The following is a 17,485-nucleotide window of genomic DNA, read 5'->3' on the forward strand; positions in this document are numbered from 1 at the left end:
AACTGAACTGTGCTTGCACTTTCATTATGCTCGTTTAAATATGGCTTGTGAATTTCTCTTATCTGTCACGTGTAGGCCAATACTGAAGATGGTAGTTAATTCTGCAACTTACATCTAAAACTTGGTCAAGTATTCTAGAAGCGCCCTCTGGGATCCACTCTAGTCTATGCTCAGAGACTGGGACACAAGACCGGAAGGCTGAGGCTGCTACTGGGACAGCAGTGTGACACTGTGTGAAAGTGTGACATATGAACACCTCTGAAGTCAGCAGCTTCTGCTCACTGTCCACTCTAGATGGCCTTTTCAAGTGCTCATTGATCTATACATCATCCTCTCTTGCCAAGAGCCATTAGAGACCTCCTACCACCTCCAGCACTGGGGGAAAGGGAGAGGGGCCATCCTGGATTACATTGTGCAGTAGGAAAGCTGCTTCTATTCCAGCATCACCTGAGCCTTTGTAACTCTTAATGGGATACAGAACTTACAAAGTTTATGTATTGCTCATAAAAAGGTTCTCATTCTGAAGTTAACAAGGAGCAACCTCAGAAGTAAAGAGGAGGAACTCTCTGCAGAAATGATAAAAATCCCAGTGGGATTAACTAAGAGACTCCATCTTCACAAGCATTGTTGGGTAAAAGTCAAACCTGCATCCAGATCTCTGCACCACCATGTAGCTCTATAAACCTAGGAAAGTTTGTTAGAGTCTCTCAGCTTTAATCTTGCCCCATGCAATGGGATGGTTGTGAAGGTTACCAAGATAACATGCATGACACCCAGGCCTGACAAATGATAGACATTCCACAAGAGGCAGCACCTCCACTGATTTGCTCATTTATTTGCTTGTTTGTTGTTAACTACTTAGTAATCGTACAAGTGCAGAATTTTTCAATAGTTCGGCTTCTGTCGTCCTGAACCAATATTTTTGTCTTCATGAACTGATAAGTGATAAACAACTTTTGGGGGACCCAAATAAGTGGAACAGAACCCACAATTGCTGTCAAGTTTCTGGTTTTCCAAGTAGCCCAGCTGGGTAGCAGCCCCCTATGAATGGTGCCCCAATGACACTCATTCCTAGAGCATCATAGGGGTTATCTATCAGTAAAAGCAAGACAATGACACCTTCAAATTCAGATTCACCAGTTCTGATTGACCTTCTCCCCCTCCTTCAAAAATTGAGCACATCTCCTAGGGAAAAGACAACTATGTCCAAGATAGGTAAGAATCTGAATTCCAAACCACACTTGTCAGGTCCCTGTCATTTTAGGAAAGATACTAAAATATCACAGGATTTATTTCTCCATCTTAAAAATAAGAATAATGGTGTCCACTTTGAGGGTTTGTGTTGGTCTGTCACTTACTATATCCAACCCAAGATAGTGCCTGAGCAATCAGTGAGTAATAATAACTAAGGTTACAGAAGACCTGATACACGTCAGACATGAAGCCAAGTTAAATTTATTGACTTATTCACTAGTTCAACAAATATTTACCAAGCACATGCTCCAGGCTGGACTAGGCTCTAAGAATTCACTGATGAACAAAGTAGACATTGTCTGTGCCCTGTGTGCATCCAGCAGATGGTTTAGTAGAGAAGAAACACATTTTACAGGTAATTGTGCCAATACAAAGCTTGCTGACCCTTGTATAAGCTCTCTAAAAGAGGTGTAGAGTGGAAATCACCTGATGGTCAAGGGAGTTGAGAAGTGACATTTCAGATAAGCCTTTGAGAAGACAGGATATTGAGCAGAGGAGGCAGGAAGGAGGCTGTCCCAGCACCTAGGTTTCTGGAAAAGGAAAAGGAGCTCCATGCATAGGAAGAATAAAAAGAAGATAGTGTGGCTAGAACATGGTGAGCAAATGGAAGGCACCAGATGGAAGGTGGGACAATACAGCCACACTTGCATAATGACACTCTAGGTGATGATGATCACATACAACCAGAGTTGGCAATCTATGTGGTGTAAGACGGGGATACAGTGACCAACAATTCAGGCTGAGCATCCCTAATCCAAAAATCCCAAATTGTAAATGTTCCATAGGTTTGGATGTCCAAGTGAAAAATTCCATACCATGAGACTTCTGTGTGCAAACTGTACAAATTACTTTCAGGCTACGTGTATCGAGTATATATGAAGCATGAGTGGATTCCATGTTTAGACTGGGTCCTCTCCACAAATCTATCTCATGAGGTATATGTAAATATTCCAAAATCTGGAAAAAATAATCTGAAATCCAAAATACTTTTGATCCCTAGCATTTTGGAATCAGGGATACTCAACTTGTATTTTGTCTTATGAAACTTACCTGACTGTCATTCAACACATCTTACTGTTTTCCTAAATTAGGGAGTTCCTGCATTACAAAAATTCCACCAAATATATCTATCTATTGTGATCTCTAGGAGATTTAAAACGAACTTCAACTGTTAATTCAGTTGAAACCCCACCCCACCCCCAAAGTCACAGGGATGTCTCTCACTCCTCAAGTGTGTTTGGACAAATATGAGGTTGAGATTCTCTATTTTCAAATACACCTTTAGTTTTCAACTATGGACAAAAACTGAAACCAAGACTCTCATTTCATCTTGTATATGCATCTTTTGAAAAAAATCCGTGGACTCTGCATAATTTAAAAATAAATTTGTTTATCGACGGCTATTTCATAAAATAATCTTCGCACTGTACTTCAATTCTTTTATTTGTGAGAATTTAGCTCAATCTTTCCATAAAGAAGTATAGATTTAATGACTGGTTCCTGGTTAAAAATATATCATGTTCTGGATTGTGAATGACTCTAATGAGCTTTGTGACTGTCATCATTTCATCAATTATTTTTGTAAACCTTAAGAGTGCTTTAAAAACTATAGAATTGTAGAGTGGTATGCACCTGCAGAGCTATTTGGAATTGTTAATGTATAACTACAACTAGATTTGAGATTGTAGAAGAGGAAATCATCACACCTCTGCACCTCTGTGGTTCAAAAGTTAGGTGGTGATTTCAAGCATTCAGTGAGGGGAATAGTTGCAGGGTATGGAAATCTCATGTGCTAGGTGCACCCTACCACAGAATGCTCATTTTAAATCAGAGAGCAGAAAGGCGTTGGCACAGGGATGCTGTCCCTTGGATGCATTACGTGGGGCCTTCTAATGGCACCAGATTGCTCACAGTAGCCTAAGATGAAAGCAGATTGCTGCTTCTTTCATCTGTCCAGCTTTCTGTCCTTGATCAAAAATTACCTTCTCTGTCCATCATGTCGTCAGTGGTTAAAACTTACCATTTAAATTGTAAGCTGCAAAAAATCTAAATGGAACTGCATGTGTGATCTCTGTCACCTCATTTTCATGAATGGAAAAGAATATTCTGACACAAAAATTACATACTTAATTCTAGCTCACCCTCTCTGCTGACCTCCATCCCACACTGCCTTGGGTTTATTTCCTCATCCATCAGTGGGTCAAAGTAATTTCTGCCGTATTCATTTCCTGTGGAAAGTACATGAGGTAAGGGTCAGTGATTATTAGAAGCACATGAACCAAAATGTTAATTTTGAAATCGACACCAGCACAGAAGGACCATTTTAGCAACTTTACAAGCTTAATTTTTTTTACAAGTTTTCCAAGCTTCTCTTTTTTTTTATAATTATCATCTTGCAAAAGGTCAGAAAAGGTAATTCAAGAAACAAGTTCACGCTATCTTTCCGTTGCTAAAAAGTTAATGAGAAAATGACCAAATGCAGACTTTAGAATAATAATAATAATAATAAACTTCAGCTAAATTATTTTTAGGATATACTCAAGAAGTGGATATTTGGAAGATTATAATGTTGTGTAGAGTCCACTCATGATTCTGATTACGGAGTGGTATTTCACATGTTGTGTGGCCAGGATTCTGTAGCCATCTTACTAGGGTGTTCATTGTTAGAACCAGTAACAAAATTTCCATGTTGATGGAAAAAGAGAGAATAAATAAAATGGAGGAAAGGAAGGAAGGAAGGAAGGGAGGGTGGGTGGAAGGGTGAGTGGGTAGAGGAGGGAGAAAAGGAAAGAGGGAGGCAAAGAAAAATAAAAAAGAGAGGCCTGCTTCAGGTCTCGTTAATGTCAACTTAAGGAACATGAAGGGGAGGTACAAATGATTTAGTCAGGAGTTATACTCACCACACATCAGCAATCTCAACACCATCACCACCCCAAATTTCTCACTTCACATTTCCATTCACTCCGTCCTGATCTCAATAGCCAAACCGTAGCATCAGGTTTGACTTTGTCATAGAGAAAAAAGGTCTGCTATCAATTTTCTGAATCTACTTTCATTCTTCCTGCAGACTGAAATGTATATGTCTGTTGCTACTAATTTGCATTCCGCGAAATGTAATCCACTCTGACAATAATTCAAGTGGCCTTCAACACTGCAAAATAAAGCCCCGTAGAAAGAAAACAGCAAACTTTGACAATGTGGTTCACAGTTAAAGGTGAATACGTACCAGGTACAGGGTGGTGTACCAAGTATATTTATTTTAGGATCAAATTAAACTAAACAGCAGCTCCTTTTCCAAGGTCAAGGGAAAATTTGACATGAGCCTAACTTTAATTTGTACTTCAGGACTGGCACATTTTTGCCGTGAATCTCTGTTCTATCAATACAGTATTATGGGAACTGAAAATCTGCTTTACTTTGACTTTTCAGTAAAGAAAAAAAAATAAATGAGTTTCACTTTTGTTCCTTTATCTGTCAACAACTATTAGGCTGGTGTGAATCTTGGTGGTATGTAATCTGAGCCATTCTACCTCATTTGCTGTAAATGTGTGTGTGTGTGTGTGTGTGTTTTCTTCTGTCACAGAGCACTGTGATGCTCTAAGTCTACTCTTCCATATGCTGGGAAAATAATTCACCTCTAATAAAGCAGAGATGGGGGTGCAGTCTTTATTATATTGGCATCTCAGTCTCAGTCATCTGCTGGTATCCGTATGCTGGAAGTTCCCCAATTCAAAACAAAGCTCAAATTCTTTGCCCACTAACATACTGACTGGTTAATAATACCAAGATAACCAAGACTCTGGAAAGTGAGATAAAGTTAAGTCATTCTCTTTTTTAAATTTCTTTTTTAGATGTTGATGGACCTTTGTTTTATTCACCTATTTATAGGTGGTGCTGAGAATTGAACCCAGTGCCTCACACATGCTAGGCAAGTGCTCTACCACTGAGCCACAACCCAGCCCAAGTTAAGTCACTCTTAACTAAAAGTTTCAAAAATTGTATAGTCAGTTCTCTGTATTTATAAATTCTATACCTGTGGACTCAACCAACTACCAACCAAAAACCACAGGCCTAATGTTTTCTCTGATAAGCAGATGCTGATCCATAATTAGGGTTGGGGGGATAGGAAAGAATGAAGGAACTTTGGATTGTGCAAAGGGGAGGGGAGGGGAAGGGCAGTGGAATGAGACAGATATTATTACTCTATATACATGTATGATTACACCACTAGTGTGACTCTGCACCATGTACAGCCAGAGGAAGAAGTTGTGTTCTATTCATGCACAATGTGTCAAAATGCATTCTGTTGTCATGTATAACGAATTGGAACAAATTTAAAAATTTAAAACAAATTGTTTTTTTTTAAAATATTCAGAACAAAATCTTGCATCTGGGCTGAACATGTATAAGTGTTCCTTTTCTTGTCATTATTGCCTGAATAATACATCAATTTACATAGCACTTATTTGTATTCGGTATTTAAAAAAAAATCTAGTGATGATTGAAAGTATACGGGAGGCTGTGTATAGGTTCCACAGAAGTACTACACATTTTACCCAAAGGATCTGAGCATCCATGGATCTTGGTATGTGGGAAAAGTTTCTGGAACCAATCCCCCTTGGATACTGAGGGATGACTGTACTTGGTTTTTAGGCTCTCAAATCCTTTTCATCCTTCTTTTCAGCTGAGACATTGGGATCTTGCCCAGATGTACTTGAAGGAGATCTGCGCACTGGGAGCTGTCCAAACTGCTAAGTCTCTCTTTGGGGTTCTATGCTTGCACACACAACTGGGAGAGGAAAATCCTTAAGGTCTACACAAGTTGCACCTTCTGCATTCTGTGAGGGTTGATGAACACGTGTAAGTCATAAATGTCCCTCATGGAGCGATTCAATTTGTATTTCCTGTTCTGGGATAATACATCGAGCATTTTACAAGGAAAGAATTCAGAGCTTTTTTTGAACAGTTCTTGATACTCCTTTTTTGAACAGTTCTTGATACTCCTTTAAACATCTCCAAGTTCTATGTTATAGTATATACATATAGAATTCCTATGTTTTATAATGTACATATATTTTCTTTTGGAGGGAGGGTGTCAACATACTTTATATATAAACAGATATAAAAAATTGTGGTACATATGTGTAATAAGATTTGTAATGCAAAAAAAAATAAAGTACATGTATAAAGGCATGAATTTGCATGAACACAGTCTATTTACAAAGATATGAAAAATTGTACTATATATGTGTAATAAGAACTGTAATGCATCTGCTGTCATGTATTTAAAAAAACATAAAACTGATAAAACAACAACAAAAAAACCAAAAACAAAAAAAGCCCCATATTTTCCTTGTTAAGAATTACCATTGTTTAGGGAAACATCTTTTTATTTAAAGAAAATTTAATTTTGCTGAAATTCACATACTATAATATCAACTATTTAAAAATGAACATTTCTATGGCATTAACCATATTAATAATGCAGTCAAACCAACTGCTAGCTAGTTGGAAATAATTTTCATCAGCTCAAAAGAAAACCCCACGCTTAGTAAGCAATACTCTCTATTCCTTTCTTCTAGGCTCTGGCAAATACCAGTCTGCTTCCTATCTCTCATATATTTTCTTTTACATTTTACAGGCATATCTTTGGTGTGCACGTTGTATCGTACTTGCTCACTGTCTGTTAAAATATAAGCTCTGTGAGGATAACAACATCATTTCCTGCTCACCGTGCCACCCTCCCAGTCTCTCACAGAGCCTGGAGTGCAGACGTGAATTCGTTGATTTAATAGAGCTGGCTCTGAAACCTATGTAATACCCAAATCCTTTCACTGGCTAGATGTGCTCTTTCTCGATTAAAATGAGAAGCAAGATACACCCTTTGATCACCTTTGATTCCTCTTCTTTCTATTCTGCCTCCCTTCTCTTCTTAGGACCTTCTTCCTCCACTTCTCTTTACTCTGTCCTGATTTAAAAAAACAAAAAGAGAAAAACACCCTGACCCCCACCTGCAGAGCACAGCCTACTGAAAGAACAAGACGGCTACACCTGCACACTCCAGTATGACTTTATATTGTGGTAAAGACAGAGTTCTTTGGGAGCATCTATCCATGGACCAAAAAAATACAGAACAACAACAACAACAACAACAACAACAAAACTTGCATCTTTTCTCAACATGTACCAACCTTTCTTTTTTTTCCTAATTATTATTCCTAAAATAATATATTACAACAATTACAGCATTTAACTATAGCATAGGGGCTTCAAAGAAGTCTTCCTAGATTCTATCTGAAGTCAGATAGTATGTGTAATGAGGAACTGGCCAAGTCAAACATCCAGAGGAGGATTGGCCAGGGAAAGGCACAGAGGCACATGGGGGTGGGAAGCACATTTTGTTAGCGATATCCCTCAATATTTCTCAGCCTCCTAAGTTTATAGTTTAGTAAAGTAAAGGGATCCAAATTCTTTACCAGTCCCAGAATCAAGCTTCACTAAAGCTTTTGTTCAAATTATTAGTACATCCCTGTTGAGTGTTAGCTTGTGCAGACCTGATGAATTGTACCCATCCATTCATCCTTTCAATTCATTCTTCTATTTTTTGAGTGCTTATTATGTGACTAAGTCAGTAAAATGAAATACTCAAAAACCCCTTCCTTTACAGAGTTTTATGAGTAGGAGAGTAAATACAATATAAGTGCGTGTTTTATAGTTTTTTTCAATAGAGTCAGACATGAACCATCAGGCCCCCAGGAAGGTGTGGGGTACATGTGCCTTCAAATACAGGGGGTGCCACTCCGGATTAAATCACCACACTCTCAAGCCACATGTGAGTTGATAAAGCATACTGTATTTTTTACTATTCGTTATTTTTGTAACTTACTATTTTGCCAATTGCTTGCTATGATAAAATCAGTCTGAAAAACAGATAAGAACAAAAATTGAATGATTTAATTTTTTTAATTTAAAATTTAAACGATTATTCCTTTCCATGAGTATATCTTTCCCTAAGAAGCCAAAAATTTTACACGGCAGGCAATTTGAGGATACAAACCCCACAGAGTCTGTTATAAATTTGGAAGCCCAGAGTCTCTGTCTGAACACCATCTCCCTGTCCTCATATTTCATTGGGTAGTATCAGGATTTAATAAGGCAGGATGGTTTTAGGAAAGGGTGCCTATATATTACCAGAAGCTTGATGCTAATAGGATAAATCCTAAAAGTGTCCTAATCACTCCGAGTGTGCTTTTGGATATATCCAAAATCATCTCACAGGAAAATCAACAGACCCACTGAGGAATACAAAGTAGGGCACTGAGTAGTATAAATGCAATAGGTTTTAACATGACTGATATTTAACTCTTTGTGATCTTCAGACGACAACACGATGGTTATGCAAACACACACGTACACAGGTGGAGGTGTGATTCTACCCTGAAGCCACTGGGTGTGTCACCTAAACCAGCAAGCCAGGGGATCCTTCCCAGCATGACTCTTCACTCTCTCCCTTTGGCTTCCGACTTCCTCTGTTAGCTGTCCAGTGTTTAGAATCAGTATCCGTCTATACAGTTCTTGTTCTATTTCCTTCCAAACCAGGGGTGGAAAACACACGCACTTACCTTCTGCCCTTCCACACAGCTCAGGTTTTCCTATCACTTAACTCAGCACAGCACAGAGCATAAACGGGCCTTTTACTTAAATTACATCGTCCATGAACTTTGGTCAGGAAACCCTCTGGTGGGCACCCAAGCAGGTCTGTGGGGGCCGTAAGAGTGAGAATAAAATTGCCCCCCAGAGGAAGGTTAGTACAAATCATCCAAGTGTCTTGACTCAATGAAGCAATCACTTCCTTTCAAATCAGCTGCATGAACTTGAGAGGAACAAAAATCTGAAGGCATCTATTCATTCCTCAGGAGGGTTTTATTGGCCAAATCCTTGTCCTTTTCCTGTGACTCCACCTGCTATAGCTCATTGTTTCATTCCCAAGCACCACATTTCCTATCATATACTATAAATTAAATACACAGCCTACATGTGAACTAAACAACCAACTAAACCCATTTTATATTCTATGATGAAAGCCATGCACCAATATTTTACAACATAAGCTATTCTCCTGAACATTATCCCTTTAAAAGAAATCAAGCCTAGAAAATGAATATGAAACTTGATTCTTAGGAACTTCATAAATAAATTTGAGAAAGCATCATATTTTTCTCACTTTGAAAACTTAATATAAAGATCTCAAGTTTAGCTGGGCCCAGTGGTACACGCCTCTAATCCCAGTGACTCAGGAGGATGAGACAGGAGATCACAAGTTCAAAACCAGCCTCAGCAACTTGGTGAGGCTGTAAGCAACTCAGAGAAACCCTGTCTCAAAATAAAATATAAAAAGGGCTGGGGATGTGGCTTAGTGCTTAAGCACTGAGGGTTTAATCCCTGATTAAAAAAAAAGAAAGAAAGAAAAAGAAAAAATTCAATTTTAAATGTCCATAAGTCTAAACAGGTAACATAAATATATGAAAAAAATAGTATAAATTAGAGAATTGTATTGGACATAGGTACTGAGAACTACATCAAACTCAAACATGCTCTATCATATTAAATCCACTCAACTATTTTTTAAAGGGGGATATACACACATTTTTAAATGAAAGGCAACTAAAGTCATAAAAAATGTCTTGCCTTAATAAAAATGTTACCAAGACCTCATTATAGTACATATAAAAAACAACGATGATGACAATAAAAAAGAAAGAAAAAACCTACAGACAAAATCACAAATAACAACGTGAATGTGCACTATCAATATTATTACACAGCACACTCTTAGATATCTTGGCTAATACAGTTACATCAAAAATAAGAAAATGTGAGCTAAAGTTACTGAAAAAATTGCATGTTGTATAATTATTACTTGAAGACAATAGGATTCTCTGCCACAAAAACATTAGAGATTTGGCTGAAAACCTTATAGAGCAGAGAAGATATAATTTGAAAGTATCCTGATTAGCAACCAGATAATTATGTAAAAAAAATTAACTTTTCTAAAAACCAACAATAGCCCTTTTGAAGATATGATGAATAAATAGAAAACCAAAACCTGTAATAAAGCTCTGGATAATCTTCAACAATTAATTCATTAATATTAGACTTTCCCAGGCATCTATAGGTGGTCCTCTAGTGATTAATTTCACTCAGCAACAAAATGAAAGGCACACAATTAACAATGGGGTTAAAAACCAGTGAGTCTGGGAAAGAGAAACTGGTTGCTTTTTCTTTTCTTCTTAACAGAAAGGCTCATCTATGAAAATTGGTCTATCACAGCATTTAAGAACCAGTTCCGTCCTGGACAAATTAGCTGTCTTAACTGCTTATTCTTACTTCCTTTCTAAATCTTGTGGGTATTTGATATATCAGTGATTTGAAAATCTAAATAGGGTAATAGTTGAAGTTTGCTAACAAGTTCTAATTAATTGAGCCATATTCTTTCTTCCCCCAAGGCGCTCCCTCGTGGTAAATTACCAAGCACTCTAACTTACAATCCACTGGAGTGTTGTTGAGCGGGTAATTGCTGCAGGGCTTTATCCTGCAGTCCCCCAAGGCACCAGGCATCCAGTGCTCCGCTGGACGCAGACTCCATGGAGTGGGAGAGCGTCCCTCGGTTCCTGACATCCAAACAAGAAGACACTTGGAATAGGTAAGCAATTATGGGAATTCAAAGGTTAAGATTAAAAACATTGCTTTTTTCCCCCTCATATTTAAAAGACCTCCAAAAGTGATAACAAAGTTGTTTTTTTTTTTTTCCTTTCTAGTTCAAAAGCTAGAAACATGGAAAGTTGCATGTAGGCAACATTATCCTAAATGTAAATAATATATGCATACAGTTTGGGATATTGCCTTGCAAATTATGAAGTACTTGACTCAGGACGTCAATCACACCTGGAATCCAGAGTGGGAATGTTTATTCATCTAATAATTGTGTCTTCCCCTTGGATCTAGGATTACTTCTACTTATGTATTGCATTCTGGTAATAATTCTTTTTATTCCATGGAAGCAGCACACTTTAGCACAAAAGAAATTAAAGTAATGTATTACCGGATTTGGTTTAGACAAAAGTAATAACCTATCTAACAAATCTGGCAATTTATGGACAAAATTTTAATCTTATAAAGACTTTCTATTTTTTTAGGACTTTCTATTTTTTTATAGGTTTTTGGCCAATTAATATGATGAAAGCTAAGAATAATTTTATTTTTCCTTAAATTATTTTTGACAGAAAACAAAAGCAGCCAAAAGAAAGCCCAAGTGGAACTATTTGGTGAGAAGGAACTAATTCATGCTAAACGCAAAAAATACTGAAGTTATGAAAAATTTTTTCTTGTAAAATTTTTCTTTGCGTGAAAGTTCAACCATTGATCTTCGGAACAGAGCCAAATGAAGCTTGACATTTATGTGGACTTGCACCAATAGAGTCAAAATTCTTATTCTGATAACCAAAAAAAAAAAAATTAAGGTTTAATTTTTAAAAATTCATCAAATATATAAGAAGATGAAGGTAAACAATTCAGTAACCTGTTTAGCTGCTAAGACACTCCTTATTACGTCACTAATACATCAGAAAACAAGATTTTTTTTCCTCAGATTTTTCATGGCATAGCTGAGTTTGCATTACAACAATCTATATAATCAGCTACACAATCTATATTTCTAGCAATTCTATGATTCTGAAATTCTTAAGCATCTTTTTCTCCATCATACAAGTTCTTGTGTTCACCTTTTCATTTTGAAGGTATAAAAATCCCACCAGAAAAAAAAAACTTAGTGGTTTCAATGCATGAATCCATCTGTCACCAATGAACTCAAATAATAAATATACTCAACTGTTAAAATGATTCTTAGAAAGATTCTTTCTTTGATCAACTACATATGACAGATTTTATAAAATATTATTTTTCAAAATCATACACTGGAGGTTTCACTAACATCAATCCAAAGAGATGATATAAAAATAACTGCTCAAAAACTGGTCAAGTGTTACCAATGGATTCTATTTTAATATTAACAAAAACAGGAAAAAAGACAATACAAATAGACCTTCTGTTGAGTTCCTGAGCAAATTCATCTGATTACTTATGGATTAGCAATGTCTTCTAAGAAGAAAATATATGAAGGTTTTTTTTTTATTCTGTTGACATTCAAATATTTGATTAAAATGCTCTTTCTGCAGTTTGAACTTGTCCTAAAACTCGGCTGTTCCTTTTTTAAAAAAAAAATACAAGTTAAAAAAATAGGCAAGGAAACTTCAATTATTTCTATAAACTGGCAAAACATTTTATGTATCTAATATCTACATAAAATATTTCTATATTTTGATAGGAAGGATGTTTTCTTGAGTGTTTATTTTTAGCCTTCCAAATCAATGAAAAAGATTAAAATCACTTAGGAGCCACATGGTATCTGAAGACACAAATCCAGGTCAGTTCAATAAACCTAAAGCAAATGATTTTCCTATATTTTTCCGTCTTCTTAATAATAGTTGAAATGTCCTGAAGCAAAAAAAAATTTTTAAATGTTCTATAAATTTTATATAACACCTGTTTTCCATCTTAAGGGAAAAAGAGCTATAAATGAGAACAATGTAAACAGTTTTATACAATATCACTTCTAAAATAATCTAGGCTATGTACACTGTGGGGAAATCAGTTCCATTCACGTATTTACTCTGACAATTTGAATTATGCTTTTAACACAAGTTCTTGGTACGTTATTTTATCACAAATATTTGTTCGTGTGTGTTTCTAATGGCCACACTAGTATGAGGACACATTTAGGTCACAATTATAAACCTGATCCAGGGTTCTCCAACACAGATGCAAACATTATGCATTTTGTACCTTCATCTATTCTGGAAAGATCATAGGTTACCTTTGCTCAAAACTCATCCCTCTCAGCTTTTCTGCAACATCTGCCATTTTCTTCCCATACTGCAAGCCCTTCTGCTTCACTGCCTGTTGTCAAGGATTCTATGTTCAAGGTCATGCTCTTCAAACCACAGGGAGCTACACATTCATCATGAACACATGGGTGGCACCTTGACTCCACAAAGCCATGAAGAAACCGCTTGACCACTCCAGAGCTGCTGCCAAGGCCACTCAAGGGACTGCGGTGACCTCTAACACTGACCCATGGTATACCCTGCCATGTCCTCTCCATTGTCTTCTCTGGTTCTGATCAGGCCTTAACTCATGGCTCGATCCATCCCATGTTCCATCAGAATTACCAAGTGAAGTCCTTCTCTCCTCCCCTACCCCACTACGTGCTGTTTCTCTATGTTACATGTTAGCAGTGAGGGTTGATGAGGCCCCCACAAAACTGAAGTCAGTCTCAGTCTTAATTCCAAGGCTCTCTCCCTAAGACTCAGGAATAATTATTGAGGATTAGACCACAGGACAATATGACTGGTGAACACCATACTGAAATCAAGATGACCTTTCCTCTCTGGCCCTTGGCCAGATACTTGGCATGAGATCAAGCTGTCTGATCTCTTAACTTAGTACTCTTCTCTCAGAAGACCCTCGAGCCTTTCTTAAAAGGGAAATGCAACATACAGATTGTCAAATGATAGCAAGCATAGTGAAGTTGGAATTTAATATAACATTAATTATTATTATTAATTAATATTAATCAATATTGTGCAACTTCTTATTCTGATGCCCAATAAGTATTTTTGAGATTTTTACCTTCTTTGCTGTGCAGCTGTTAAGATACTGACCATATCACCGATGTATTAGAAAACCTACATTTCCATTTCAGCTTTTACCGTGACGATGTGTGTTTATATTAGGCTTCTTTAATTCATAAATTCTCAGACAGGATTAGTCCTAGGCTGCATGTAGCTCAATTTAATGAACTAAACTGGATTCCAGTTATCTCATTGAGTATCCCTTTTCAACCGTGCTTGGGACCAGAATTGTTTTGGATTTCAGATTTTCTCAGATTTTGAAATATGTGCTTAATATATTTAATGAGATACCTTGGGGATTAGATGCAAGTCTAAGCATGAAACTCATTTATGTCTCTTCTACATATAACCTGATGGTATTTTCATGCAGTACTTTTAATATGCCTGCATTTTGACTGCAACCCACCACATGAGGTCAGGTATAGAATTATCCACTTGAGGTATCATGCCACTGCTCAAAAAGGATTGGATTTTGGAGCATTTCAGATTTTCAAACCAGTGAAGCCCAACCTATTTTATGGGACACATACACACACACACACACACACACACACACACACACACACACTTTTTTTCTATTTTACTCATACTTCTAGAAATATTCATTGACTCCAAGAAAAGTTGTTTGTTTATAAGATAGATGCCAAAATCTTATATAAAAATATAACTAGTTCTAGAGTGCCAGATTAATCTGAATTAGTTCTAGTCCCCATAGTTGCCCTCACTGTGACTTTTCTGATGTCCTATGTTTCATGAACATAGACCTCTTCCGTGTTCGTTCTATTCATAGCTATATTCCCTGTACCTGGCATAATGTTTGGAAAATGGAAATGTTCAATAAATATGCTTTTCAGTGAAAGAAGAGAAGAAAGCAGTTACATAAAAAAATTCTTATTAGTGCTGTGTATAATTCTAAGCAAAATATTAGTTATGTTATATCCTACTAATCACACATATTCCACTTCCATTTTCATTTAAGTTGTATTTATGTTAACAATTGGGTATGATCAATAAATAATCCAAGACATATGAACTGTAGGGGACATTTGTTTGATGTATTTGTCTCGTGTCTTGCATTCATTTCCCCTCACTAAGAGCAATCTCTTGTCCCATTGTGGATGGTCTTGAAGGGCCAGCAACTCTAGATTCCTAGCTTCAATTACAGGAGCCAGGAGGGCTTGACAGAACCCATCTCTTTTGTCCTATGGTAAAACCAAGATGCAGGCAAAAGGCCTAAGCATGGAAGCATGGCCTGTCAAATGCTTTCACTTAGGACTCTGAACTTTAGATAAGCAAAAGAAGGATGAGAAGAACACTTGGCAATTAATTATTCATCACAGAACAGCATCAGAACCCAGACCACTTGTGCTCTGAGAGAGCTACTTCGTTTCCAACTTTCTATATTCCCAGGCACTGTGGTTTTTGCCCATTCCTACCATCCATTCTATGAGCCCATGAAACCCTTCTGTTTAAATTAGCCTGAAGTCATCTCTGTTGCTTACTGCCAGGGACACAGTCACATACACACACATGCTAACACCCAATCTGCTTCCTGGGAGATGCCACCCCCTGATATCTAGCAAGGAACACAAAAACAGCCATCCTCCTAGACTCCCAGGAGAAAACAGGGGGAAAGGAGGGTGTGATCCGTGCATATCCTCAAATCTGCTTTTATTAGTAAGTATAGCTATGCTTGACTAAGTAATAGTACATGAAATTGATGATATCCATTTTCTTTCCCTATCACTCTCGGAATAACCTCAGTGAAAGGAATTAAAAGGAAAACTCTTCCCTTGTGCAATCACATCACCCAATATCTGTCCTACTACTATATACTTCTGTAATTCTATTTTTTCATATCTAAAAATCTTTCCTTGGCCCCTTCTCATACCTGTCCTAGATTTTACTTTGCTCCCATTTAGAACTTAAGCATTAACCATCTTTTCAATACCACCATGTTATATATTCATAAAATTAAAGAGTCTAAGATTAGAAAAGAAGTGTACACCCATGAAACACAGGTTCTGGGTGAGGCAGAGCTAAAGGCATGTAGAGATATTGCATGTATGAAAATTCTCTGAGAATTTACTAAATTGGATGCTTTAATGTTTTTACTAATTGTCTGCCTAAAATGAAAGACCAGTGAGAACTGAAAGAAGAGTATGAAGTCAAGTATGGCAGTTTACTTAGAAGTGAGTATGGAAAGGCAGAGTAGGCTAGAAGGGGTGTGGTGTTTTGTTTCCTAATCATGCTTTGCAAAAATGACTGGTACCAACCTACAGGGTCAGCTCCACAGCATATTATCATTTAGCCTGGGAAAGTCTAGATGAATAAGCTTCTCAGGTTGCCTTCACACTGGAGTGCACAGGTGGGAGTCCAGGGTGCATGAAGGCCTTCCAAACAATCTGGAAATCATGCCACTCGACTCATTCTAAAGATCAGTGTGTACTTACTTTAATTACTTTTCTCCTATACTAAGGGACTCAAAATATCATAAATTTGACAAAATTTTGTTTTCAAAAGTTTGTTTTCAGAAAACCCCTCTCCTAGACATTTTCCCCATAAATTGCTATCTATCTTATAATGTTACATTTCCTTGAGATAATTTGAATAAATAGTGTTGAAATGCTCCATTTCTTACAAGCCTTTCCTTTAAAAAGCATCTTAAAGGGAGAAATATATTGCTATTTACTTATCAGATGATAACATGAGCTAATTTTCACAATACTATGGGGAGAACATATAACTATTATAGTTTGTCTAAGTAATCACATTGACAGATGATGTAAAGGTTCTCTTTTAAAGTTGCAATAACCAGAGACATTGTGTTCTGTAGTATCTAGCAATTTCTAAATTTACATAGGTAAAATATTCTTCCTTGTTCACAGACCATAAAATCACACATCTCGTTTGCAATTGAATTTTTTGGAGGCTCTCCCAAAGGAGGGTTAGATGCATAAAATGTTTTTTAATTGAATATATTCCAGAATAGAGATGTGTAATCCCTTCCTATATCAATATCTGACTAGATTTGTAAGGATGATAACTATTTGCTGAATTTTTCTATCCAGAACTCCTCTTTGATTTCTTCCACTCTGCCCTACTTTGGGATTACACCTTTTCTCTCTATTTTCCAGATGTCTTCCATGCCTATTCTTGTCTCTCAGACTTAGAAACTAAACCCACACAGGATGACTACAGATCTTGAAATGGAGCTAGCCTGCATTGAGATTTGTAATAATATACACACTGAATTTCAAAGCTTTGTGAAAAAAAAATCATAAAATGTCTGTAACTTTTGACATTGGTTAGAAGTTTAAATAATAATATTTTGGAAATACAGGTTTAAGTCAAAAATATTCTTAAAATTGATTCATTTGCTTCTCTTAAATTTTAAGGTGGCTAATTTAAAATTACTTAGTGGCTCACATTATATTTCTCCTACATAGTGTTTGCCTGTGATATGTCCTTCCACCCTAAGA

At 36.8% G+C, this 17,485-nt stretch overlaps 1 protein-coding gene across 1 annotated transcript in view; it reads right to left on the reverse strand.

The window, feature by feature from the left end:
- LOC125615555 (orofacial cleft 1 candidate gene 1 protein-like) overlaps window positions 1–17,485 on the reverse strand; it is a gene marked incomplete at its 5' end in the record, with an annotated part of 78,368 nt that overhangs the window by 57,362 nt on the left and 3,521 nt on the right. The window contains one exon of the mRNA XM_048799712.1: window positions 3,396–3,482. Coding sequence (XP_048655669.1) covers window positions 3,396–3,482 — 87 coding nt within the window. The remainder of the gene's footprint in view (window positions 1–3,395; window positions 3,483–17,485) is intronic.

The sequence above is a fragment of the Marmota marmota genome, unplaced genomic scaffold, assembly GCF_001458135.2.
Source record: "Marmota marmota marmota unplaced genomic scaffold, marMar, whole genome shotgun sequence".
Lineage (NCBI taxonomy): Eukaryota > Metazoa > Chordata > Mammalia > Rodentia > Sciuridae > Marmota > Marmota marmota.